Raw genomic sequence first — 27455 nt, 5'->3', positions numbered from 1 at the left:
GCTGCCGATGGCGTGTTTACTACGTGTCGGTGTGTGCCGGCTCTCCGAGAAGTAGGTTACTGCAGTCCTCCTCAGCGCACACGCATACACAATGTTGAAATAATTTTAAAAACTAAATTTTTTAAATTTTAATACAATTTTCTTATAAATAATCAAAATATTTTAATTAATTTAAAGAATTTTTGAGTAAAAATTTGATTTAAATGTGTAATGTGAGATTTTAAAGTGACTTAAGTTAAGTCTTGAGCATTTTCACTGGTTGTGTATAAATGTATAGAGCCCCACTGCTCTTTATTCATGCATCCACACAAGTCTCGATTGCGCCGCGCGCCGGGCTGCTGGGTCTCCTCGCGACGTGCCGGCCCGCCACCATTCGTTACTACTTCCATTTGGAGAGCGGCGCGCCGTCGACGGTGGCGTGCGCACAACACACAACTTGCGGTTGTGTGTACGCGCGGTGTGTTTGTTGGTGGTGTGCCGCGCGTCGAATGCTCGAAAGCGAGTCAGTCTGGCGCTGACCGCACGACGCACTCGCACGACGCTCAGCGCGGATATTCTTACGCAACCTGCGGCGGCCCAGTTTCGACAAATCGGTTGAGTTTCGTACGTTGCCAACATTCAAGCATTCGGATATAATGAGCCCCGCGTCGTCGGGACCCTTGGAAGTCGAACGCTACATTGGTGCCTGTTTGATTTCCTCGCAACAATCGCGGCATAAGAAGAACTATCATCAGCACCACCATCAGGGAGGAGGACACCATCATCAACCACAACACCACCAGCAGCATCAACATCATCAAAATGGTTTAGTACATCATCCGGATAATCTGTACAATTATCACCGGTTGCAGAGATGTAATTCCGATGGGCATTGGGCACCCAATGGTGGTGTACCTTTGCTGTATAACCACCATTATAACCCGCATGTGACCAATGAAAATCTATCGCGTCTGGCTGTACAGACACAGGGTATCCCGTTGATTTTGAGTAATAAGTATCACAATCGACGAAATAAGCATCGAAATGGAAACTTTGGTAATCCAGGTACCACAGGGACGCTTCAAACATCCACTCAACAAGGTGGTAGTAGTGGAGGTGTGCAAGTGAATGTGAAGGACCTCAAAGACGTTGGGCCCGTCAAGGGTACCACGCAGTGCACCGACACCGTGTCAATTGCAAGCGACGAAAGTTGCGCTTCCAATGCCTCGGACACCTGCCTACCACGAATTATCAAGCCTCGTAAACGCCGGAAAAAGACCGCAAACCCCAACACCACCTTAGAACCCTTCAGGTTGGTGCAGGAGGTGATTCAGCGTATTCTTCCGCACAGGACACCTGTAGCAGTAATGGTTCTGCCACATCAAGTCCAGATATAGATTATTTCGTCGCACCTTTAAATAATTACTATGGGTTTAATTATCAACATCAACAACGGCAGCATAAGATGTTGCAGGAGGAGAAGAACGAGACGCCAAAGTTGAGTCATCTCTTTGAGGATGTCCTCGAGGACCTGGACGCGAAGGATCTCAATGGTAACGAGACCTCGTGTCAGTGTCGGTATTGTGACCCCAGCGGGCAGATTTGGGACATGGATGTGGATTACCTCTCGCCGTCGTCGTTGAATTTTGGTTCCACTGGGTATTCAGACAATACACCTTCAAACCAGGCGGATTTTAATCGAGCACCTTCGAGGCCTTATCTCCGGAGGCATTCATCGGACCCGCAGAGTTTGCTGGAGAGCTTATCGACGATAAGTTTGGATGATGATTGTACATCATCTTCGTTATCTTCAGCATCCTCATCGACGTCATCGGTGCCCACAACGTTGTTGAGTGCGCCGAACTCGCCCAATCTGGAGGTGTCCACCGAGATTGTCACGTCGCACAATGGACATCGTGATTTGGAGATTAAATTCTTTAGTATTTTCTCGGGCAGTGACATCAGGGTTGATCGGAGTGTGTTTGGTGGTCAATGGTTAAGAGACACGAAGGATACTAAGTTAAGTGATGTCGAGGATGATCGAGTGGAGGAGGATAATCAGTGCACGAAATGACGAAATGCAGACGTGATCATTGTGTGATCTCATTTCTTTCTTTGCTGTTGTTGTTGTTTTTTTGTTTCGTGTGTGTGAGTTTGGTGCTGGCGAGACCAGACCAGACGCGAAACGGTTGTTTGATGGTGTTGCGAGATTAATTAGTGGGGCGCTGTGGAAACAATCGATGGACCTAATTTCCAGCCGGCGTGAATTTTTGACTGTTGTTGTGGTGTGTGCTGCGCTGGTGAAGAGTAGGTCTTGTTTGCGCACTCGAGGATGCAGTAAAACAAACGCGGATAATTGAGGAAAAGAAAGTGTGCTTTGAGCGCGTCATGCTCGGCCTGCGTGCACGACTCAAGTCAAGCCACATGCTAAGCTCTCTTCTTTCTTCTTTGGCATGAGGGGACGCGCAGAGTGCGCAAGCGCCTTTCTAAGCAAAGCGTGGCATTAGCGTTCCGTTCCGTACCGTTTCGTCGTGTAACGTCTTAAATGGTCTAACCAACCCAACGGGGCAATTGATAAACAGTATTTAAAATAAACTGTTAATCAATCAATATTTTTAAATTTTTTGGAGTCAATTGAAAATTTAGTAGATTACTATTGATTGAGTTGTTAAAATATTTTATTTCTCGTGTTGGGTTTTGAAAAGTTGGTTAGGAAGCAAATAAACGAACGATGACGGACGCGGCTCGCTGGAATTGGGTTAACAGACGTCTCACGACGAGCCGGAGTCTCGCGCATCTGCATATACACTGTGTGTTGATGATGAAGCGCTTGAAGAACGAAGAAGAAGAAGCACTGCTTTTCTCTCTGCTCTAGTGAGCGCGCTGCGCGCACATTGTGCGTGGAAAACAAAGACGCGTTAACGAATCGACTTATTAGACCTCCTCAGACCTGCTGCGCGGCGAAGAAGATTGAAGATACCGGTCAATTCGTTGAAGCAGCAAACGCATGCGCCGCGCTGCGCGCGCGTTGACTTAGTTTGGTTTCGGTGACCCACATAATCTTCTCACAAGATTTTGTCGTTTTTTTTCTCTTCGTTCATTCGTTCGGTGTGACTTTATTCTTTTACGCTTACACACACGCGTCTTGTTTATTATTCATCATTAAATTAAATTTAATGTTTTGAGTTTTTGGTTCAATTAATTAGGCGTAGATAAAGAAATGCTACGTGGTTAAATAGAAATTGGTATTTATTGTATTGGATTTATATTATTTTTGGAGTTTTTGGCTTTGGCGCACATTGCAGGGATTAATTTATTAGGTTTAAAATAAATTATTTTTTTATTGGTAGCATTTTATTGGAAATTTTTTAAACGACTGCAAATATTATGTGTGTGTCTGTGGTTTTATTTTTTTAAATTTTTTGTTATGTTTTTATTTTCCATTTTTATTTTATTTTTTAACAATTAATTTGCGTGTCTCATTATGTTCTAATTTATTTATTACGTTTATTTTCGTCATGTGTGCACGATTGTGAGTGTGCACTATATTTGTCTATAAATAAATATGTGTGTTGTCTGTCTATCTCTATCACTGATGAACGGACATCAATTTTATTTTATTTTATGTGTATTTAATTAATAATAATCTCGATTGCGTGCTTATCATTCGCAATTCATCGTAAGTTTAAAATGTTACAGGTTTTGCTTGATGACACGCAGCCTCGTAAACGTTTTCTTTGTTTGCAATTACGTGTCATCTAATTCTACATACAGATTTTACATTACGCAGATTGAACCTGTTAATGTTGTCTGGAATAATTATATCTTCATTTCTAGCGCGAATGGCACTCACTGGTGTGTCTTCATCATTGGTGCAATTTACATGTAGGTACATTGAATTTCGTTTCGTTTTTCTTTCCCGCGTGTTTCTCAATGGGACTTGTTGATTGCTTGGCCATTTTTCTTGTTTTTAATAATAGTTAATCCCGGTACACATGTCGCTGCGTGCGGACGTCGCCGGAAACGCAATGCAAATGCGTTTCAATTGCTCCACACACTCACTCCAATTAGCTCTCCTCGTTTCGTTCGTTCCTTCGTGCAGGAGGCGTATAATGCCACCACATAATACAAATCAACATATTTCATTTCCATCCACTGACCAATCCAACAAACTAAACCTCTATTTTTCTTGCATGTTACCAATGTGTAAACAATACAACACGATTTTTTCGATGTTGTGTTGTTGTTGGTGTTGTGTGCTTTGTTGCGTTTAACATTTTCCCGGCGTGTTTTATGCGTTGTTTGCGCGCATATTTCTCCACGCCAATGTCTGTCATTCTCATTGTTGTTGTCGCGCACCCGCTGCGCAGAAGAAGCGCGAGATCCTCGCCACGGAGTAGTTTACTGCGTGCCGACGTCTAGTCGCTGCGCTAGTGGTAGTGAATAGTCGTAGAATGGCGATCAAACGCAGAAAGATTTTATTCAACATGCGATGTATGCGTATTTGAATGTGTGTGTGTGAGGCGCAAGTGAAACGCAACAAGTTACAAGCTACATGCGGTTGCCGTAAAGTTTCACCGGTGGCATTGCGGCGGCACCTTGGAGCTGACACAGCTAATGCTAAGTAAGCGGCGCGCTGCAAATCAGGTGAAATTTACGTCGACCCGGCTAGATTTTCCTACTTCAGCGCGAATATACCGCATGCACACGTAAAAACACTTTAAAAACGATATTCTAGTATTGCCATCTGGTGGTGAGTAGCTATAAACACACACAGCGCCACCTATAGTGTTTATTTTCAGCTATTTTTGTTGAAATAATTATTTTTTGTGTTTTTGTTATTATAAAGTTGTGTTTTTGCGTTGGCGACGGTGGAAAGGAATGGAAAGTGACACTTTTAAATTGTCCCGTCGCCGTGCGCATAAATATTAGATTCGGACCCGGCAGGTCTCTAGGCCTTCGCCGTCGACGCCGCATGAATAAAGAAATAACTCGCATGGCGTCGACTTGGACTGTTTTCCTTTGCTATGGGACACGCCGTGCGCATATGAAGCTCTCCGCGTACTCGCACACACAACTAGTACACCTAGATATAGCGATTTTTATTTTTATTTATTGTCTTTATTATGTTTATTATTTTGTTCGTTTTGCGCTGTTTTTCGTAGTCGATTAACATTTTGATGGTTGTCCTCGCTGGATTTTTACGGTTTCATTAATATTTTGATCAAACATTAATTTACGAGACATGCTTCGCTTTAAATTCAAGCGTTTTATCGCTTTTCTTGGCTTCCTCTTGTAAAGCTGTTGTTGTTTATGGATTAGGCCTTGTTTGTACATGGTAATATGGTGATACAAATCGTTGTCGGGACCTTGAGACCCGCAGAAGTTGACAATAAATGATTGAAACAGCGCAAAGTGAAGCGATTGGATATAATCCAAGTATAAAATATTTATTTTTTGTTTTGTGGTTTTAACAAGTTGATTTACATTATTTTTTATGCGCGAATAAAGGTAATAAATTGATATTTTTATCGCCACGGCGAATTGCTTCATTAATGACTGAGGGGCTGGAATGGCAGTAATTCCGTGTCTCCAGTTGAGTTGAATTGCGCGCGGCGCGCGGAATTTGTTTGCTTCGGCTTGAATGAAATTTATTTCCCTTGCGAATTCTCAATGACATTCCCGAACTATTATTTTAATTTGCGGCCGGGTCTATGTAATCAGTGCGGTGTGCAGAATGTTTGAAATTATCGCTTGTTTGCTTTCATTCATCATTACTTTGGTATTTTTTGCGCATGCGTGATAAGAAACGGAATTTAACAATAACATATTTCTAAGTAATATTTTTTCAAGTCGAGGTTATAATTACGTTAAATATTGTAATTTATTTATATTTGCAACAAATTGTGTCGATTTTTCGAAAAATCCTAATGACCTATATATTTATGGAGTGTATCGTGATTTATTCGCCACACCAAATTTGTCTATCTTTATGTTTTGTTGTATTTTTCGATGGTCCTGAATTGGTATCGCCGTCAACCTGCCTTATAAATATTTCGCCCGCCCGCAACAACGCAATGTCATTGTTGTTACTTGCTGTTTTTTTTTATGAGCGCGCGCAGCGAATTATTTTTTTAAATTCGACGCATTTATAACGCTTTCATAGTCGTCCTCAAAGTCAAAGTCAAGTACACCTTAAAGTCAACTCTCGACGCAAACAAATTGGTTAGCTATGGCACATGAAGCAGGTACGTGTCGGAAAAATAGCAAATATGGCAATCGACATTAATAACAATCGTCACGAGGTGAGCGTTTTGCGATTTGTTTATTTTGTGTACCGCCGCGGCGCGTGTGTAGGTAATTATTTACGAGCACATCACTATTCATCATGTGCACGTTTTTGGACATCGATATAGGCACCCACTAGATAGATATTAATACAGTTTAATTGATTTATTTGAGAGAAATATGACGAACACATTGTATGTTTTTATACATTGTCATTTAATGATACTCTGTACGTCGCGCGGCGTTCGAGTCTCGAGGTTCAAGGTAATGTCAACAACAAATTATTATGATTAGTATTCGTATGCGCACTTGTTGTTTTCTTATATTTTTGTTGCGATTTTAATCGCTGCTTTATTCGGGAACAACTTGCGTGAGAAATATTTTATTTACGTCTTGTAAAAAATTTAGAATTATTTTTTGTTGCTTTTAAAAATACATTTTACCCATTTTGAAAATGTTCGGATACATAATATCTAAATGTCGATCGCGAAACGTTTTAATCGGCCATTATCCCGCCCCATAATATGTCCATTACGGCATTACGATTAGCATTTTCATTACCGCGACGACGACAACGGCTCGTGAAATACACGAATTGAATGAAAACCACTGCGCGCTGAGATAAAACCACGACGACGTCGTATAATGCTTTGAAAAGTATGGATAATGGCATTTTCCATTGACCATTGTCTAGTGTACATGTGTGTGTGTGCTTTTATCACGTCGCGCCGTCCGCGACGGCTCGTACTTTACTCGAAATAATGTATTTTTATGTGTGATACAAAGTGTTGCGTCTTTTATTTGTATTGTCTGCGTTGATTATTGAAACAATCGGTTATCTGCCGACGCCATGTTGTTTTCGAGCGTATACAGCGCCCTCATTTGCGGCTTTGATTGTAATCACGCGCATTTAATACGCGTATTAATATATGTATATCTATATCTGACGCGTCTCTCGCGCACTTGATTGATCAATCTTAATAACTCTGGTGTTTCTTTTTGTGTTGCAGGTAAGCGTTGCTTCGGCCACTTTAGATTCTTATCACGACTGATTGCTTCGGTGCAATAAATAAATGAGGCGATGCTCATCACAGGTATGATTTCTCATCAAAGACGCGCGCGATAAATATTACACAGACGTATTTTTACAATGTGTTTAATGTTTGTTGAAAATTTGGTTAAAATCGGACGATAATTGCGTGTTTTATACGGGAAAAATTAAATTTGTGCTCCGCCTACTTTGGTAATACGCATGCGCGACAAGCTCAATGCGAGAATTTTTCATTGTTTCGAAAATTTGGTTAAAATCAGACTAAAAATTCGTGTTTTATGCCTCAAAAACTAAATTTGTGCTCCGCCTACTTTACTAATGCGCATGCGCGACACACTCAATGCTTTTCTTCGTGAAACACACGCGTATTTTTGTGTTTTTACTACATTCATTATTGACCCAGATATTATCTATGCTTTTCGGTACTTTGTCTAAAGCACAGTTGAAACTGTCGAATTGAACACACGATGATTGCGTGCAATTGATAAAACGCAAACGGGCGAAATTACCAAATGATAAATTACGCATCGATGACGGCGGCGGCGGCGTCACGCCGAGTAATAACTCAATCTAATTGTGCCGCGCTTGATGATGCACCGTTAGCGCAGCGCAGCGCTCTTCTCTTTTACATTCAACAAACACAGCGAGTTTTGACGTTGTGATGCGCTTTCGATTAGCCTATACTTAAAATATCGCTGCGCCGCGGTGCGAAAAAGTGCGAAATTTCCGTCGATGGCGATTTGAGTTACGACCGAAACGCGCGAATGCGCGATGATGATCGCTGGCGCAGCTCTTTTCAAACGTCGCGTTTATTGAATATAATATTTCCCACGGCTCTGGCATCTCCAGCTGATGGTTTTGTTCATTTTGCGCGTGCGCACGCTATAAAAATATTCAAATTTGCATATTTTATATATATATTTCCACATTGAGCATCGAGAGGCATCAAGCACGCAGAGTTTATAAAGTTTAGCGCGTTGCATAAGTCACCAGATAAGTACGTATTAAGTAAGATTTACGTTGGATTTATAGATTACGTAAACGTAAAAAGTGTGGATGGAGTGTAATAGACACTAATATCGGTATTGGATATATTGATGATCGTTGGTGATTTCTATGATCAAGTTGAAGGAGGTGACTTGTGACTAAACTTGATTTACAACTGGCATTTAAACACGTGAATGCTATGCGTAATGTGCATAATAAAGTGTCGTAATGCGGAACACGTGAAATACTACGAATCGAGTTAAAAAATGAAAAATTTTGATCACAAAAAAATAATTGGAGTGGATGTGTCTGATGTAATATTTGGATAGAGATAAATTAAATTCGATTGCGATAGATATGGAGTTTTTCAAGCGTGACGCCGAAATCGGTGAAATTATTTTGTATAATTTCACATCTCGTGTCTTTTCTCTCCTCGATTCTCGCGTTTGCTTGGCTGATGTGAATTGCAGTGGTCGTGTCTTGTGTCGTTTATGTTATCTGCTCGTCGCTCGTCTGGTGGCAAATTAAGGTCGCGCTCGTCACGATTCTCCCTTTCGCGCACACCGCCTCGGATGCTTCCATTTGGTTTTGTTTCCATTCGTGTCGTGCCTAAACATCCTTCATCTGCCGCGCGGCGATCAGGCTCCAGCTCGGCTTCGGCTTCATTCAAGTGGATTCTCGGCTCTTTCGTCCTTCTTGCACACCTTTGATCGCTCCGGCCCTCCGAGAATCGTCAGAGTCGTGTCTCGTCCTGAATCGCATGATCGTCGGCGCGCTGTTTATTCTGCGGACACGTTTTCCCAACAACGTGTGTAATATCGTTCGATATTCATCTTTATATTTTATTATATAAAAAAAGTTTTGAGTTTGTTAAAGTTTTAAATGTTTTAGAAGATTTAATAGAATATTTAGTATCAAGTGCGTTAAATGGCTTTTTACAACCCGTGACTAAAGTACTTTAGTCACGGCTTTGGCTGTCTGTGAGTAAATTTCAACTTTTCATGTGTCTAAGCCGTGGATAAAGTGGGGTTTTAAAGGTGGAAATCGAAAAAAATAAATTTATTGAGTTTTTGAAGGATTTAAAAGAGTTTAATGTTGATGTAGACTTGTTGAGTGCTTGTTTATTTAGGTTTATTCGATGAAGATGAACGCTAACAACGTTTGCGAATCATTAAGTGCTTTCTTCTTCTTCTTCTTCTTCTTCTTTTGTAGGCATATTGCCTGTTCCTACTTCAGACAGGGTTTAGGTGGTCGCTCCATCTCTTTCGGGGTCTTCCCAGGGATCGCTTTCCCCTTGGCGATTTGTCCCTGGCTATTCGGACTATTCTGGTTTCGTCCATCCGTTCTATGTGTTCGTTCCACTCGATTTTGCGTCTTTTGCACCATTGTGTTATGTCTTCTATGTTGTTGCACGCTCTTCTGATGTCTTCGTTCTTTATCCGGTCGAGCAGTGTTTTGCCATCTATGTTTCTTAGTGTCCTCATTTCCGCGGTGGTGAGCAATCTCTGTGTGGTTGTCGTCTCTGCACGCGTTTCTGCCGAGTATGTAAATATGGGCCTGACTACTGCCTTGTAGATGGAAACTTTCGTCTCTGTTCTTAGATGTTTGTTGTCCCAAATCGTGTTCCTTAGGCATCCTGCTATTCTCAGGCCCTTTTCAACTTGCTCTGCTACTTCTTTTTCCACTCCTCCACTGCTGGATATGTTTATACCAAGATATCGGAACTCGCTCACTTGTTGTACGATTTGTCCATCGACTTCAAGTTTGCATCTTATTGGATGTGGTGCGATGACCATGCATTTGGTTTTTTCTGTTGCTATCTCCATGTTGAGGGCTTTGCTGGCAATGTTAAACTGGTGAATCATGCGTTGTAGGTTGTCTTCGCTATCGGAAATTAGCACGGCATCGTCCGCGTAGCACACAACTTTCAGCTCTTTCCCCCCCATCTGGTATCCTTTACAGCGTCGGACTCTTGCAATTATCTCTTCCATGATGAAGTTGAATAGCAGGGGGCTTAGGAATCGCCTTGTCTTACCCTGTTCCTACTTTTATGGGATCTGTGCGTTGTTCGGCTATTGCTAGTTGCAGTTCGTTGTTGTTGTAGATGTCCCTTATAGTATTGATGATATCAGATGCGATGTTTCTTTTTCGGAGTATGCTGGTTATGTCTTGGAGCTGCACTCTGTCAAACGCTTTCCTTAGGTCCACGAAGGAAAGAAAAGCCGGTTTGTTCCACTCCACGGCTTTTTCCTTCACCTGTCTTATTATGAATATTGCGTCGTTACAGGACCTTCCTTTCCTGAAGCCCTGTTGTTCGTCTGATAGTGTGGTGTGTGCTAATATCTTGTTCGCTAGTAATCGAGTTGTTAGTTTCAGGGTGGTGTTTAGCAGAGCTATTCCTCGATAGTTGGATGGTTCTTGCTTATCTCCTTTCTTAAACATCATTATTAGTGTGCTCAATTTCCATTCAGTTGGTACTCTCTGATGCTTCAGGATGATGTTGATAAGTTTCGTAATTTCGGCCGCGAGCACTTCTTCGCCGTATTTCAGGAGGTCATTGGGTATTCCGTCCGGGCCACTGGCTTTTCTGTTTCTGAGTTTAGCGAGTTCTGTTTCCACCTCAGATATGCTTACTATGGTTGGTTCATCAGGTTGTATGTTGACTGAGATATTAGGTTTCTCCTGGTTTGTGTCCCGGTATAGATGTTTGATGTAGTTTATCCAGGTCTCTTTGTCTATTCCCTTTGCTTGTACCAGTTCTGTGAGCTCTTTTCTCTGGTTTCTTATGGTCTTCCATACTGTCTTTTGGGTTCCATAGAAGTCATGTTCTAGTTGTTTTGAGAAGATCCTCCAGTGTTCGGATTTCGTCTTCCGTACTAACTCGTGCGTTTCTCTGCGGATTTGTTTGTAACTTTCGTATGATTCTTGCGTTCTTTGCGTGAGGTGTTGAATGTGTGCCTGCTTTTTTTCCTTGCATTTCATTTTGATTTCCTCGGTGAACCATGGAGTTCTCTTAGCAAAAGGATTCGGTTTCTTGATGATCTTCCTGCCTAGCGCTTCTTCGGCAGCCTGTTGTATGTTGCTTTTCAGCCTTTCCCATGCCGTATCAACGTTATCTCCTTCTTGTATGTTGTTGTTTGTAACTTTCTCCTTCAGTCTGTTTGCATATAGTTCCCTGGTTGTTTGGTCAGCTAGTCCTTCTGTTTTTATTTTTGTGCGCTCTTCGCATGTTTTTGCTTGTTTCTTTTGGAGGGATATTAGTCTCAGCTTCCCAATCACGAGGGCATGATCGCTTCCTATGTCTGCCGAGGTTAAGCTTCTTACATCTAATATGCTGGTTGGTGGAATTACTCGGTTTGTCACAATGAAGTCGATTGTTGATGTGTGTCCCCTTGAGTTACAATACGTGTGTTTGTGTTGTTGTTTGTGTTCGTAATATGTGTTATTTATTCGTAGTTCGTTGATTGTGCATAGGTTAGTCATCAGCGTTCCATTTTCGTTTTCTGTTTCCTCGTTGAATCTCTGCTTAACTCCGGGTATGATTCTGTTGCCAATCCTTGAGTTAAAGTCTCCTAGGATGATAGTCGCTTCGTTCTTATGGCTGTCTAAAACATGTTGCAGTGAGTTAAAGAATTCTTCTCTTACGTCTTGGGGTCTGCAGTTTTCTGGAGCGTAAATACTTATAATGTTGGTGCGTTTCCTGTAAGTGCTTTAATGGCTTTAATTGCATCTTGATTCTCGTTTATTCCTTCTTTTTAATTCCCCACTTGTGATTTATGACTGCGCGGACACTGAATAAACCCTAACAAAGGCAACAAATCTTAAATTTTGCAATGTTGCCACGTTTCACATTGAACATTGCATTTACCTATCATTTATTACACATTTTAGAATGTAACATTAAAAAATATGAATAAATTACAACATATTGACACTCGGTAAATACTCTGCACTCAAAAAATGCTAATCAATCTTTAAATGAATAATTCATGTCGTAAACGCGTCGAATATTTGCTCTACGCACGTGCGCACCGCACACAAACGTATCGAGCACATTTTTCATGCGTTGTTTGACTTGCTCAATTATTTAAGCACATTTTATTTCTGTGCGAGTTATAAGTGTTTAAAGTTTGAAGTGTGTGCGGCGACCGCTGATGGCCTCGGGTCAGGTGTTAATTGTCTACTCGAGCAAAAAAGCATTGTTCCAATTATGTGTCACACTTTTTTTCCACCGCACAAACACAATTATACACTGCTATTATCCTAGGAATGGAATATTAATTACAAAAGCACAATTACACACCTAGCGCTCCGCATGAAATGAAAATGATTCACATTGATTGATTTTTTTATTGTTTTTGTTTTAGTAATGCGAATGAATCATTAAATGTGTGTGTGTGTGGTTTGTTAGCCGACGGCGTGCGCATTAATCATAATTTAGTTTGCATTGATTTCGATTTCCATTACCACCATTGGATTTATTTCGTCTTCGTTTTCGTTGTGCTGCACCGGACAGCAAGAGTAAAGCTGAATGAAAAGCTTCGCGAAAAAATAAAAATAAATCGCGCAGCGCAATTTAAAATTCCGATAGCAGAGTCGCTTCGACGTTGGGCTTTTTTTGCAACCGCCCACGCCCTCTTTATATCTCTCCTGGGTCTTGTCGTGTTGCTTATTTACTCTGTGTGGATTTTTTCCGCGCTTGCTTGTTTCCTAAGTGCGATGATATTGACTGTGGTTAGTTATACAAAGTGTTTTGTTTCTTCAATAAAAACATAGACTTTTAATGTGTAAAACACTCGGTGAGAAGGTTTTGTTGCACGTTGTGAAAATAAAAGTATGAAGATTGTTGATTCAGGGGATATTAATAAAGTTTCTTTTTAATGCTTGTGGAAGAAGACGCTGGGTTTTGTATTAAATTTTTTGCTCTTGTGGCGTGGAGAAATATTATCTGGATGACCCTCGGATGCGAATTCGATTTTTCGAATGCAATTAATTCTCAAGCATGATTTTTACTTTTTATTTATTTTTGCTAAGTTTTATACAAGTGGTGATTTATTACGGTGCATTGTTACACTAATCATTCCGTTGATTTGTCACTGTCATTTGCATATCGATTGTTAATTAACCAATGCGCAAGTGCATTGCAACTTGAAGTTGCGTAACACTGCCAAGGTTGTTGAAACGTTCAAACATCAAAAACCGACACAATAAGCCGGTTTTTGTTTGATGTTGTGCTACAACTACAAAGTAAAAGTTGGTATAAACTTTTCTTGATTCTTGAGAAATTGCCGCCTAAATGTCAAGCGATGCGGCAGCATATCAACAAAGCCTAAAATTTTGTGTGAGTGCTGGAAAAGGAATGTTGTAGAAGTAATAAAATTTGCCTCTAATGCAAAACTGCAGCGATTTAAAGTCGAACTCGAACTTGTCGACCTTCGGATTATGTAAGTTGTAACGTTGTGGGATACAACGACACACAGCCACGACGACGATGCCGGTGCTCGCGCGCAGAATGAGAATTAATAAATTAATAATTATTGACGGTGTTGTGCCTTGTGCCGCACAACGGTGGATATCTAGACACAGCGATTGTTTTAGCTTTATGTGAAGTGTGGATACGCGTGAAATTTAACACATTTCTTTCTTTCATTTATTGCTCTGCGTGATTTTTTGTTGTGTTGTTTTAATTTCTGCTTCCGAGTAAAAACTGTAAATAATGCGCGCGCGCGAGGTGCTCGTGTTGTGTTGGTTATATTGGGCGAGCGAAAACGGTACGTCGGCACATTTTACAGCCGCTTAATTAGCAATTACTATGAATAATTGCGCGAAATTACCAGCGCACGTACGGACGATATTGTGCGCGTCAGCGGAAGGAAGGAAGCCACCGGATTTAATTGTTAATTAACTTATTTTGTTTAGGTTTAGGCATTTATGTTTTCTACCACATTTTTTTTATATTTTTCATAATTAAATTGATTAAATATTAATTAGTAATGATTAATATTAATATGCGGGTCAGATAGATGTGGAAATAATAAATAATAATACAGCGCGATTGACGTTTGTTTCTCGCGGCGTAGTGCTGCATGTGATTTACTATCATTGTTAATTGTTTGTCTAATGATTGACTGTTAGTTCGGATGTGTTACGACTGACCTAGTCGCTGGCGCGCCGCCATTCTTCTTCGAACGGTCGCCAATTAAACGGAACGAATAATAACGCGAAAGAAATGCGAGAAACACAAACAATTACGACGTCTAGCAGCCAACTATCACCACACAGTGTTTCTCGTTCTGCGCGAAACTGTTGTCTGCATGCGCCGTTGTTTGATCGTTGTTTGATGTATGTAACATGGACGAGTACACCCGTACACCCATATGCTAATGTTGACGAGAGGAAACGGGCGGCGATTGAAATGCGTTTAATTAAATGTATAACGGCGCGGAAAGAATAAATCTGGCCCAAATGTTTAGCGAAAGAAAAGAATTGCGGCTTGCTTGCTTCTAATGAGCAATTACCGCCGGCTTAATAAACGCCAGTTATTTGTTAATGCGAGCATTACGAGTAATTGTAACTGTGCCCGGTGTGTGTTGTGTTTAATTCGACGAAATGACTGATTTAATTACTGCTAATATTTGGGTTATTACTATACAGATGTTTGGATGCTTTTCACAGTTTTATAGGTTTGATATTGTTGCAATTGCTAGAGTAATAACGGTATAATAAAACTCGGTGTACGTGTATTATATATAGGTGGAAATGCTTGGAAGCGAAACGAGACACTTTCACTTGTTGTGCGCCTCTCGTCGTTGCTCGGTTTCTTGATTTCTTGCCGGCCAGCAAACGAGAAACATGCGAACATCATCAGGAGTGTGTCAGGCGTGTTTCTCGCTTTGTTTGCATTTACTTTTCCTTGTACATCAAAAGTTATATTTTTATTTTATTTTTTTAATAGAAAAAATGTAAATATAAATAAAATCAAGACGTGATCTTGATTTATTCCATTTGAGAGGTCTCACGAGACGCGTAATTACGGAATAATTAAAATTCAAGCATAATTAATCAATCTAAGTACATATTATCACTTGAGTTTTATTTTTTAGTAGAAAATCAGACGGAGGATTATGCAAGTTAATCGTTTTATTATGCTTTATTATGTTGGATGTAAAAAGTACACACCTGTGGCTTGGATTGAATTCTGATTTCGAGCTGTGACTGTTTGACTGACTGACTGACTTCACGACTTGCTGAGTTATGCCAAGGATAAAATGCAAGTCTTTGCTTTGCTTGGCTCGGGTCGCTTGCATATTATAAGAGTATCTGCGATATTGCGCTCGTATGTTGGTTGTGTTCGGTTCAGTTCTGCGCGATTAGAAGTTGAGTCGCGAGGCTGTGGCGCGCGGCTAATTAAAGTAATTTAATATCGCGTCGGATGAATTATATTTATACTCGGCGGAATAAGTACTAGGCTTTCTTGATTGAGATGTAGCAATGGAGCTAGCAGGCGATAAAAATAATTGAGTTTGTTTAATATTTGTGATTTATTTTATGGGTTTAATAGGGTGAAGACTAGGAATCGGAATTTTCAATCTGTTTGTTTTTATTTTGTTAGTTTACGAGATAATGGATCGAGATAAGGAGAAAATATATGTTAGGGCGTTTTTCCCTTATAATCTTTTTGAGCCTCCATATTTAATTATTTCACCGCACGAGGGTGCCGGTAAAAGTGACATGTGTTCACAGCACCGTATGAGGGTAGCGGTAGAAGTGACTCGTGTTCAGGGCACCGTATGTGGATGGATGTGAATAGGCTCTCATTTGCCCATTTTTTCTTAAGAATTAAAATTTCATCTCTTAGATTTCCGATTTAACTAGCCTATCTTATAGAAAATAGTCCGTAGATTAAGACGCTGCGATCAGATCCTAATTATCTCTTTTAGTTTACGATATATTCGCGATTGAATAAAATGGACAAAAATTGCAAAATGTCATTTTTTAGCACTTTTAGTCGCGTTTTTCGACCTTTTACTGTAGGAAATATAGTTATTTTATATTTTTATCTGATAGAGAATTTTCTAATCTTTCATAATCAACAATTCGTTGGTAGCTATCTCTTTTAGTTTAAGAGATATTGATTTTTGAAAATCGTCGAAAAAAAGTATCAAGCACCCCCCCTTAGCAATTTTTTTTCTTAAGAATGAAAATTTCATCTCTCAAATTTCCCTTTTAACTATCCTATCTGATAGAGAATAGTTCGTAGAATACTCTCTACGATTTGTACCTATGTATCTCTTTTAGTTTACGAGATATTCGCGATTGAATAAAATGGGCAAAAATTGCAAAATGTCACTTTTTAGCACTTTTAGTCGCGTTTTTCGACCTTTTACTGAAGGAAATATAGTTATTTTATATTTTTATCTGATAGAGAATTTTCTAATCTTTCATAATCAACAATTCGTTGGTAGCTATCTCTTTTAGTTTAAGAGATATTGATTTTTGAAAATCGTCGAAAAAAAAGTATCTTAGCAATTTTTTTCTTAAGAATGAAAATTTCATCTCTCAAATTTCCCTTTTAACTATCCTATGTGATAGAGAATAGTTCGTAGAATACTCTCTACGATTTGTACCTATGTTTCCCTCTTGTTTACGAGATATTGGCGATTGAAATAAGTCGTCAAAAATTGAAAAATGTCACTTTTTAGCACTTTTAAGAACGTTTTTAGACCTCAAATTCAGAATTTTCAATCAGTTTATTTCTATCGGTTTTAGTTTTCGATATAGTCTGAATTTTCGAAAAAGTTGATATCAAAATCAATCTCAAATCGGTCTATTGTTCGAGTTCTGCTTGTGGTTGTAGAGCATCGCCCCTTTACCGTTGTACAAATGTACATATAACAGTTACAGTTATGTATTACTCAATAATATTGGCATAAGATTAGAAACAATAGAATTGTTGATATATTTTGATTAAAATACCTAGTCTAAAACGGAAGTATCCAGGGTTGTTAAAAGTTTTATAGCCTCGCATAGGTTTCGTTGTCGCGTAGGAAAATTGCTGCCACGCACGGATAATTCCGCCAACGTTGGCGTACGCCTTGGAAAATGATTTAAAATGGCTTTATAATCAACCACTGGCCAATCATTTTGTCTAGATACGTTTAGTAAAGCAATAAAAAAGTAACGATATAACCAGACAAAGATGATACTCTTACACTTAACTTAAACTCGTATTTGTTTTTTATCTTCTGCGAATATGAGTATGATTAGTTTAAATAAGGTTAGCGCAAGGACGATGCGTGCATTATAAACTAAAACTAAACTATCGCAATTAAATGTCGAGTGCGCCGGCAGCGATCGACGACACAACGACGTTTAGCCGCATTATGCGCGGAATAATTACGGAATTACGAAACGCCGTGGTGCAGATAATCACGCTGATAATCCTCGCAACGAGCTCACGTCTTCTTGCATATCGCGTTCATCTTTATCACAACATTCGATACGATAATGATATCAGTTTTGGATTTGATTATGAGTGTGTTATCTGTATTGTGGCGCACCAATTAACCGCGTTGACATGATTACCACCCGACGAAGTAGTGTTACGCGCAACGGTAATAATTACACACACGTACATTATTTACTTCGGTGATAAGCCAGCCGCGGCGGTGGTAAATCACCGAAATGCCTTCATTTCGGGTAACAGTGCTTTGTGTCGTCGGCATCGTCGTTGCGGCCGAACGGTGTTCACAAATTATCACAAGTTTATTTTTATTCTTACACAAACGCGTGGTTTATGGTTTACAATTAACGCAAACGACAGTGTATTACGCATGCGACAACAACGGAAAAAGTCGAAAAGTGATTGATGGTGGTATAACGGTCGAGCTGCCGTTAAGTTTCGTTATTGTTATTAAATGTATTCAGATAGCCCAGAAAAAGAACCACTTCCTACGCACATGTTTGTCTTTAATAGATTATAGGGCTTGTAGGAAGTATTATATAGAGTAAGAAACAATGGTAACATGTAACTAAAGTTGTAGATTCTAGTTGCATAGCGCCAAACAAAAAATTGACAAATATTAGGATTTTACATGGATTGGAATTTGTTTTATTTTATGTTGCGCTTGTTATATAAATTACGCAGTCCAATGTTGGACTTGCGGTATACACATCGAACATAGGATTGCTAATGTTATTTTTGTATGTTTCTCAACTTACTTTTTCTTACTTTTTTTGTTAAAAAATGAACTAAACCTATTCCAATATTAATAATTTAGGTTCTCTTGCCTCCTTTGTGCTTTAAAGATCATTTCAAGACTATTTCATGTCAGTTTACGTCCAATTGCATCGATTTTGATTTATTACGGTCAATATAAAATATAGTTTACATTTAGACGATGCATAATCCATCGTCTCTCTTACCCGCGATTTTTTACCACAATGAAATAAACTAAGCTCGTAAAATATTTATCGACTTGCGTTGTGTGTCCTACCAGGTGTAATGTGTAATTATGATAAAGGCGTTGCACTCGCGGCTGTTTATACACCGGTGCACTTCCGTTCGGTTTGGGGCGCAACTCAAATGCGAACGCGTGTGGGTGCGTTTGTGAATGTGCGCGGGTTGCATATTGCATCGCATTACTTGCAATACCATCGAGTGCGCAATGCCAATGCATCTCATTTCGATTCATTCGATTGTTTCTAATCGAAACTGATTTTATATGGTCTTGTTACATTACCCAGCGCATAGTTTCTCTATGTTTCTATAATTAAATAATTTAGCGTGGATAAAGTTCAGTATTATAAGCTCTGTACTTCCTTATGTCACATTTGTGAATAATGCACCATTACACGCCTCTATATTATGCCAGACGATCGAATAAATAATCAACGTGTAGGCGCACACTGTATACAATTCCCTGACAATAATTTAAGTCTAAAAGCTCGCGCTCGAAGGAGTTGATTGTGAATGATGTAAAAGTGCGTGCGTTTGGGATGATGCATCGTGCGCAGTCGCAGCGCACGCTTTATATTCCGATCATTGTGCGCGCTCGGTGACGGGCACGTAGGTCTTTTGCATGTCATTCAATTTTGATTGCCATTGTGCGCATGCGCAAGCGATTTACATATAAAACCCGTCGCGTTGATCTTTAATATTATCGCTGGTGGATGAAAGTGTGTTTGACAACGGTGACAACAAACGCAGGTTTCGCAAGAGTTTACGTGAATTGAACGTAACGCGGATTTGTTTGAGTAATTGCCTTCGGAATCGCGTAGAAACGGAATAATTTCTTGCATGATCGAAATTTTATGTAAGCGTAATTATAATTATATCGTTTTTTGTTAACTTTTATGCAAATGTGTCGAAATAACGAAAGTTAAGAAAGTTGAGTTTTTATTGTTGAAGTTACTCTAATTATTTCATTCACTCGTTATATTTTGTAATTTTTTCTTTTCGTTGTTAAAATTTTATGACTTTCTGTTGAGGTTTTTGCTTGGTAACTAGTTACCAGTGACAACTAGACGTTAATGATACAATTTTCTATGTTATCGTTGTTGTTTATTCGCTTTGCGTTCTGCTTTTGTTCTAAACGCGTGTAATGTGCGTAATATACATGTCCACTGTGTGCAATTGTAAGGAAAACAATGACGACATATAAAGATTAGGAGAAAGGGGCGAGCGTAAAATATGAGCGCGCCTAGCATGCAATTTTCTCTCGTGTTTGTTGGTTTTGTGTGCATCTCTGCTTACTTTCTACAATAAATCTTTCATTTTTCACGATGATATTTCTCCGACATACGAATCACCAGTGTGGAGAAATGCACGCGCACAGAGAGTATTTTCTATTGCTTGTTTTTGTTTTATATTATTTCGCTCAGCTGGCGGAGATCATCTAATGCTTTGTTCGATTCGATTGCATTGCATTTGTTGCGCTTTCCATTCGCGCGACCTTTTGTTGTGTGTTTGGACGAAGAAATTGTGCCGCGGTGTATAGAAAACGTTTGTTTTCGATTTTGCAGCAATAAATACTGGATAATAGAGAGTTGTTGGATTTTAAATTGATGATGAGAGTGAAATCAATCATAATGAAATCATGAAATTACATTTATTTATTAATTTTTTAAATTTTTTATTTTAATTTTTTTATAATGGTAATTGCCGTTGGTAATCTAATAACTAGGAAATACAATATCCAACGAAGACGGTAGTGTGTTGCTTAAATTACGAATCACAGCACGAAGGAAGACGAGCGGGCATGAAAAGAAAGTCGATTTCTAAAAGTTGTGCTCGAATTTTTCGCGAAATGCGTAATGCGCGCATGATGTCTACTCCACGACGTAATCGCAGAGATGTTATTATCACTGATGACAATATGACGACGCTGTGTTGTAAATTACCACGCGCGCGCGAGAGAAAAAAATTGCAACAATTGTTCAGCTTGGGACTAAGCTTCCGACAGTCGGCCTCGTTTTCACTTCCTACACTTTACGCTTCGCAGCGACTTTATTTTTATCTGTTTTTTTTTTCGGTATAGAAATTTGTTACAAAGACACTCCTTGTAGGGAAATTGATGTGAAGCACAGCGTATTGGTATTTATATCAAGGTGATGAGCGGAAAAAATGTTTTATTGAGTGTTAACAGCGCTTGTAAGCGGATTTTTTGCGCCCATTTTTGGTGCGATCGTAGCGCGCGCGGAATCTTGCTGCTGGGTTTATATGGCAGCGCGCTACCAAAGAAAGCGTCCTCGGCGTATCACTGTATGAAATTTAATTTTTAATTGCTCTTCGCATTGCGACGCGTGTTGCATGTTGCATGGTCAGATAATTGCAAGCGCATCAAGGTGACGCGAATTAAACCATACAAAGTCAAGCAATGTCGGGTCGTTAATCATAATTTAATCATTGTTTTATTATTTAAGCATCTTGAAGAGTTTTTATGTTTTATTGCTTCTCTTTTGACATGCAACGAAGAAACGAAAAATGAATAATTAGGTACATGTTTTATGAGTGTGTGAGAGTTGAGTGGACTTATAGACTACAGGCCCATGTCCAAAAATTTATGGGTCATATGAACCATCAGGTGACCTATTTAGGACGATATAAGATCATAAAATAATAAGATTTAACACTATGCCGTCACTTGTAAGCTGTCCAACTGAGTGCTGGTGAGAATTTGAAAGTACAGGCAGAGTGAGTACATTTCGGTCATATATTTTTGTACGGCATTTTTACCATCGATAGATCTTTAAAAAATAATAAGAAAGCGCGCAGTGCCGTAAAAAAATAGTGCGCCACAAAGTCGGTAAATTTTTTTGATTTTCGAAAATTTCCAGGGTAAATTTGGTCATTCGATTTTGTACGGCATCAGTTTCGTACTGTTTCAATACAGCTTCTAATCCATTATTCCGCAACGCCGTACAAAAAATCATGCGACAAGGGGAAAAATTGAGGGTTGCAACCCCCTCTCTTTCCGTGGTCCAGGGGGTGATTTGAAAAAGTACGGCATCGGTTCCAAAACATTCTCTAGCACTCAAAAGTACTATTAAAAATAATGCCGTCAAAAAATTATTGTTCATTTGAATGTATATTAATAATTATCTTAATTTCATGGTATACTTGATGTATAAAGCTGTAAAACCATTTGACCCTGTACGGGAACTTTTTTTTTAACATGATATTGTGAAATACAATGGTTATATAGTATTGCCGTTCAAAAGAAACTGTTCAAAAAAAAATTACAGAGAAATACAAAAACTGAAATTTTTTAAATTATTGCAAAAGTTTAAATATTCATAGATTAATGAAAGATAGCAATTTTCTACATTTTTCCCTTGTTTTAAATAGTATTAAGGTAATTAAATTAGGAAAAAATAATGCCGTACATTTTAATGCAGACCATATCTTTTAGGCTGATGAAAATGACGCTACCATTTTAAGGGTACTTTATGGCCATCTGATACTGTACGGCATTAACATATTTTTGAAGAGAACAATTGATAATATGATAAAATCATTATGACGTCTAACTGAAGTGAAACGGTGTGTATATAATATCCAAGAATTGAAACTGTCAATCCCAGTATCAACAGTTTTGTATACTTTTTGGTTTAGTATATGCTTCAAACATTATTGATAAATATATATAATTGATTTGTTTCATTATAATGATGTGAATAAATAAAACAACTATTTTTTAGAAAAATTCGATATATTTGAAAATGGTAATACAAAATAAGGTTTTTATTTAAATTATTCAGTATCGGAATCAGCCGCTGAGTCGTCATCGGAATCAACGTCTTCATCGACGTCCGAATTATATGTAATATTTGTATTTACAATTTTATACTGAATACATTTTATACATAAGTAGTAAAAGTTATTATTAAAAGTATTATTTGTTATTAAAAGAAATATTTCTATAAAAGGTTAACGCATAACATAAATCTTTTTATTTATTAATTGTATTCTTTAGTAATATAATTACATTAAAATATTGCAAACAGTGACACCATTTTCATGCATGAAGTGTGAAAATGCATTTTTTGTTGATTCGAGCGAGTGTACACAACGTTTATGAATATTTATGTCTAACTTTGTGCATAGATGACTGCAAAATGCAAGAATATGCACAAAATTCACAAATTTTGCGTGTGTATCATTGACTGCACTAATGTACTTGTATTCCGACAATTTTGTTTGTATAATTTTGTCGTTTGTGTCATGTGTCCGGATCCAAAACTTTCACCGCACGCGCCCTAGTCTCGTTTCGGGTGTCTAACACGGTTTTCGGTGCTCGTCGCCATGCGTGATGCGTATTTACTTTTTATTTTGATATGCGACGCGTGCCGGCCCACGAATATTAAGTCCTGTTTAATATTCGAACGACACACATTGACACCGCGGACGCATGTGTAATGCAAATTTACTTCTAGCGAAACTTTTTAAACACAAATATTAGCGTCGCGATATTTGTTTTATTAATATTTGGTGTTACACTTGTTAATCGTGTCAAGTTCAACATTTATTTCGATTTAATTTTTTCTCGCATGTCTCGTGCGTGTTCTCTAAGCGCTGTTGAAAATATAAAGTTTTGCGACACATTTAATAACGAAATAACAATAAAATTGCCCAGAGATTCGAAGCGCGAGCGCACGAAGCACAGCGCTAGATGACTACAACGAATCAATTCTTGCGTTCAAAGCAAACAGCTTTACGAAGAAGAAAAAAAAAATAGTTATGAGTTGCGAGAGTTGTTGAGAGTTTCACTGGAGCTGATTCAAGGACTTTTTGCGATTTCATTACGATCATTACGCGTTTAATACAAATTTAATGTTAACGCACGTTTTAACGGAAAATTTAGCGCACGCACATGCTGTGGAAACACAACTTAATTTGAACTTTGCTTACGAAAATGGACTTGTAAATTTTGTTCCAAGGATCTCACATGTTCGATAATGTTTTTTGCTCCACATAAGGCAGCATGAATGATATCATCGATCGACAACGATTTGTTGAATATTTTTTACACGTTTCATGGTTTTTGAACTCGTTTCCTTGTTAAACGATGCTAAATGTCAATGTATCACTCCATTTATCCGAGTGTTGGAAGTGAGAAAAAATCCAACACAATGCGCATTGTTGAAACGTCACATTTGCATTTTGCGCTGATTATCAATAACACAAGATGTGCGTACACACCCACAATTTGACACGCAATTAGCATAGATTTACACGGCGCGGATTAGCATATGAAAAGTTTGGTTAGATAGATGAGACGCGCGTGTAAAACCTAACCTCACGATCTCGCTTTTGTCACTCAGCAATTTTGCGAGGCGTTAATTTTCGCCTCAATAGCAATAAGTGGTCGTTAAACAACAATACGCGTATTATTTATATTTATTCACGCTGAAGATTAATATTTTAATTGTGTGTTTTTAAAGGTTGCGCTCTATGAATATGCAACCAAATTTACTCGCGGCTGCTGAAGATCATGGCGTTGTTTGTATTTTGTTAGGTTTTTAGTATTTTATGCGCTTTTCGTGAGGCGCAAATCCACGTTTATAGCCGAAACGTGACGGCGTGCGCGTACATTTAGGAAACTGCCAAATTACCGCAGCGAAAAATAAAAATACTTACGAAATTAAATGGCCAGCACTCACACACTACATCAAAACTTGAAATTAAATGTAAATTGTTGCCGAATAATAGAAATTCCAACGCATGGAAGAGATATGTACGCGCAATTATAGTGTGTTAAAGAGCGTTGTCGATGAATGTGTCGGAGTCGATGATTTCCAACGCAATTAAACAACAATTAAGACGTCGAGACCATCTATCTACTCTTCCTAAACGTAATAAATTATACGCGGCGTCGATGATGAATGTTTGTGCGTTTTTATGAAGACGCGATCATCTGCTAACGTGTGTTGACTGGTGAAATCTTCATTTGGATACGCAAAACGCACAAGTTTGGTAATTGCTGAAGGCGTGTGAAAATAATTTACATTTTGCCACGTTTTCAAGTTAAAATTTTGTATTTGTTTAGTTAGTGGCTTGTAGTTTTATTTGTTGAGTATATGAAATATAGACACATTGGCAAAACGTTGATTCGCTACGCTAGTCTTGTCCTTGAGGAACGCGGCGCGCGGTTTTTTGTTACACATTAATTCATGCCTTTTCTAGTCTACACTCGAGTGCTACCTGTTGCCCGCGCTACCTAATACGTTTTTGTTTTTGCGTTTGTTGCTTGTTTCGTATCTGCTTATTCGTCGATTTAATATAGAATGAATGCTTCGAGCCGCGCGCTAATGCGCGTCGTATTACATGATTCGCTCGCGTTTTTCTTGCGCGCAACGAGCCTATTATTATGTGGATTATTTGCTGGCGTGTGTACACGTGCACGTTGGCTTATTTGGAAGATTAATCAGCAAGAAACATGAAACGTGAATTGAGTTACAATGTCACTATTTAGCGGGGCGAAGAGGTAGCGGATAAAATAGGTTTTGTGTTTTAATGTAGACAACCTGTAATGCAATGCAATATTAATTAATTGTTTGATTTCTTGTTATTTGCAGTAACGACACCAGCGCCCCCACAAAGACCGTGGATTCCGGTCAGCAGGCCAATGAGGAATCGTCCTACCTGTAAGTTGCGCTGCCATTTTGTTTTACCGCAGAAAACTTTCTCTTTCGTTGCGTTTTATTTTTCTCTCTCGCTTTGTACATTTTTCAATTAAAATATTTCTACGCGTTTGGTATGTGTCGAAGGCAGAGCAGCAATTGCGCACGATCATGTCGATTGCAGCATAATTGCATTCGACACATTCTAAATCTAAATATGTGATAGATACCACACAAGTTGCGCTTTTTTCTATCGACACCTTTGCCTGTACAGAGCAGGATTTTCTTTTCATGGTATATTTTGTTATCGATGTGATGCTTTTTGATTTTGTTTTATTTTCCTAACACCTTGTATGTTGTATGCACTTTACCGGCGAGCGGGCGATCTCCGCCATTTTGCGCGCCCAACCTGCACACTTGTGACGGCGCACCCATGCCACAACATGCATAATTTCAATTGCTCATAACGCTCTCGGGACACTTTATTGCAAGGCGCAAATATGCAAATCGCATCGTTTATGCCTTAAATCGCGACTTCCAACGTCGACATGTGCATGCTATGGCGGCATCGACATCATTTTCTCTTTCTCTCGTATATTATGAATGAATTATCAGCAGAAATGTCGAAAATTCAAGGGATACATCTAAATTAAATTAAATGAATTAATAACACACAACTTAAACTAAATATAAACATATTAACTACTATCCAATGCTTTACTTTATTAAAAAATGGCACCCGTTGTTGATTTGTTGACCATGTTTCTATTTTTCTTCTAAAGGTATATTTACGGTAATGTGCTACAACGTACTTTGTGATAAGTACGCGACGCGTCAAATGTACAGCTACTGTCCGACGTGGGCGCTCAATTGGGACTACCGCAAGAAGGGCATCATGGACGAGATCCGCCATTACAGCGCAGACATTATCAACCTGCAGGAGGTCGAGATGGAGCAGTTCTACAACTACTTTTTGCCGGAGCTGAAGAAGGACGGTTACGAGGGCATCTACTCACCAAAGTCGCGCGCGAAGACGATGGCTGAGAACGAGCGGAAGTATGTGGACGGCTGTGCCATTTTCTACCGAAGATCAAAGTATGTTACCATATAGATATCTTAATTTATTGACAGATATGTGATGTTGGTTTTGTTCTTGTGTTGTGTCCCTGTAGATTTACGTTAATTAAGGAACATTTAGTCGAATTTAATCAATTGGCAATGGCAAATGCGGACGGGCTGGATCACATGCTCAATCGTGTGATGCCGAAAGATAACATCGGACTGGCCGCGCTCCTGCAGACGACAGAAGTTGCATGGGAGCACGCGCCCGAAGGCTCAGCGCTCACGCAACAACCACTCCTGGTGTGCACGGCGCACATTCACTGGGACCCCGAGTTCTGTGACGTAAAACTCATCCAGACGATGATGCTCGGTAACGAATTGCGTTCCATTCTGGAGGAATCGGCGGCAACGCTGCGTGCGAACGATAATGTCACCGTGGACGCCAACGCCATACAACTAGTACTCTGTGGTGATTTCAACTCGTTGCCGGATTCGGGAGTCATTGAGTTTCTGAGCAGCGGGCGCGTCTTGCAGGATCACAAGGACTTTAAAGACTTCAGTTACAAGTCCTGCCTGGAGAAGATCTCCGCGTGCGACAAGCCCGCTGGCGAATTTACACATTCCTTCAAGCTCGCGTCCGCCTACAGCGAGGACATTATGCCCTACACCAACTATACTTTTGAATTCAAGGTACAGGATTAAAAAGTGACAATAAATTATATTTTTGTGCAATGGTTTATTTTTCTACAGGGTATCATCGATTATATTTTCTACTCGAAACAAAGTATGACGCCGTTGGGTCTGCTCGGGCCGCATAGCGCCGAATGGCTGAAAGAGAACAAAATCGTCGGCTGTCCCCATCCACACATCTTTTCCGATCATTTTCCACTGCTCGTCGAATTGGAAATGGTGTCGACGATAGCGCAGCAACCCATCAACGGCATTATTAATCATAGGTAACCAA

General features: G+C 39.3%; 2 protein-coding genes across 4 annotated transcripts in view; both read left to right on the top strand.

Annotated features, from left to right (window-relative positions):
• twin (CCR4-NOT transcription complex subunit 6-like twin) overlaps positions 1-27455 on the top strand; it is a 40263-nt gene that overhangs the window by 10795 nt on the left and 2013 nt on the right. For 2 of the 3 annotated variants that reach the window (XM_065313768.1, XM_065313766.1), the window contains exons 4-7: positions 25385-25453; positions 26212-26524; positions 26602-27181; positions 27242-27447. In XM_065313768.1, coding sequence (XP_065169840.1) covers positions 25385-25453; positions 26212-26524; positions 26602-27181; positions 27242-27447 — 1168 coding nt within the window. Of the gene's footprint in view, positions 1-25384; positions 25454-26211; positions 26525-26601; positions 27182-27241; positions 27452-27455 lie in introns of those variants that run through there. The other variant, XM_065313767.1, reaches the window with a different exon arrangement.
• Positions 390-3599, top strand: LOC135800747 (probable serine/threonine-protein kinase MARK-A). Its single transcript, XM_065314065.1, is given in 2 exon segments — positions 390-1248; positions 1251-3599. Coding segments are annotated over 2 exon segments (1416 nt in total). The 5' UTR covers positions 390-635; the 3' UTR covers positions 2054-3599.

The sequence above is a fragment of the Atheta coriaria genome, unplaced genomic scaffold (genome assembly GCF_025399875.1).
Source record: "Atheta coriaria isolate IRGN ID8LTWV9N9 unplaced genomic scaffold, Caltech_Dcor_3.1 hic_scaffold_10_pilon, whole genome shotgun sequence".
NCBI lineage: Eukaryota > Metazoa > Arthropoda > Insecta > Coleoptera > Staphylinidae > Dalotia > Dalotia coriaria.
The sequence above is the reverse complement of the archived record's forward strand: the minus strand, read 5'-3'. Positions and strand labels throughout refer to the sequence as shown.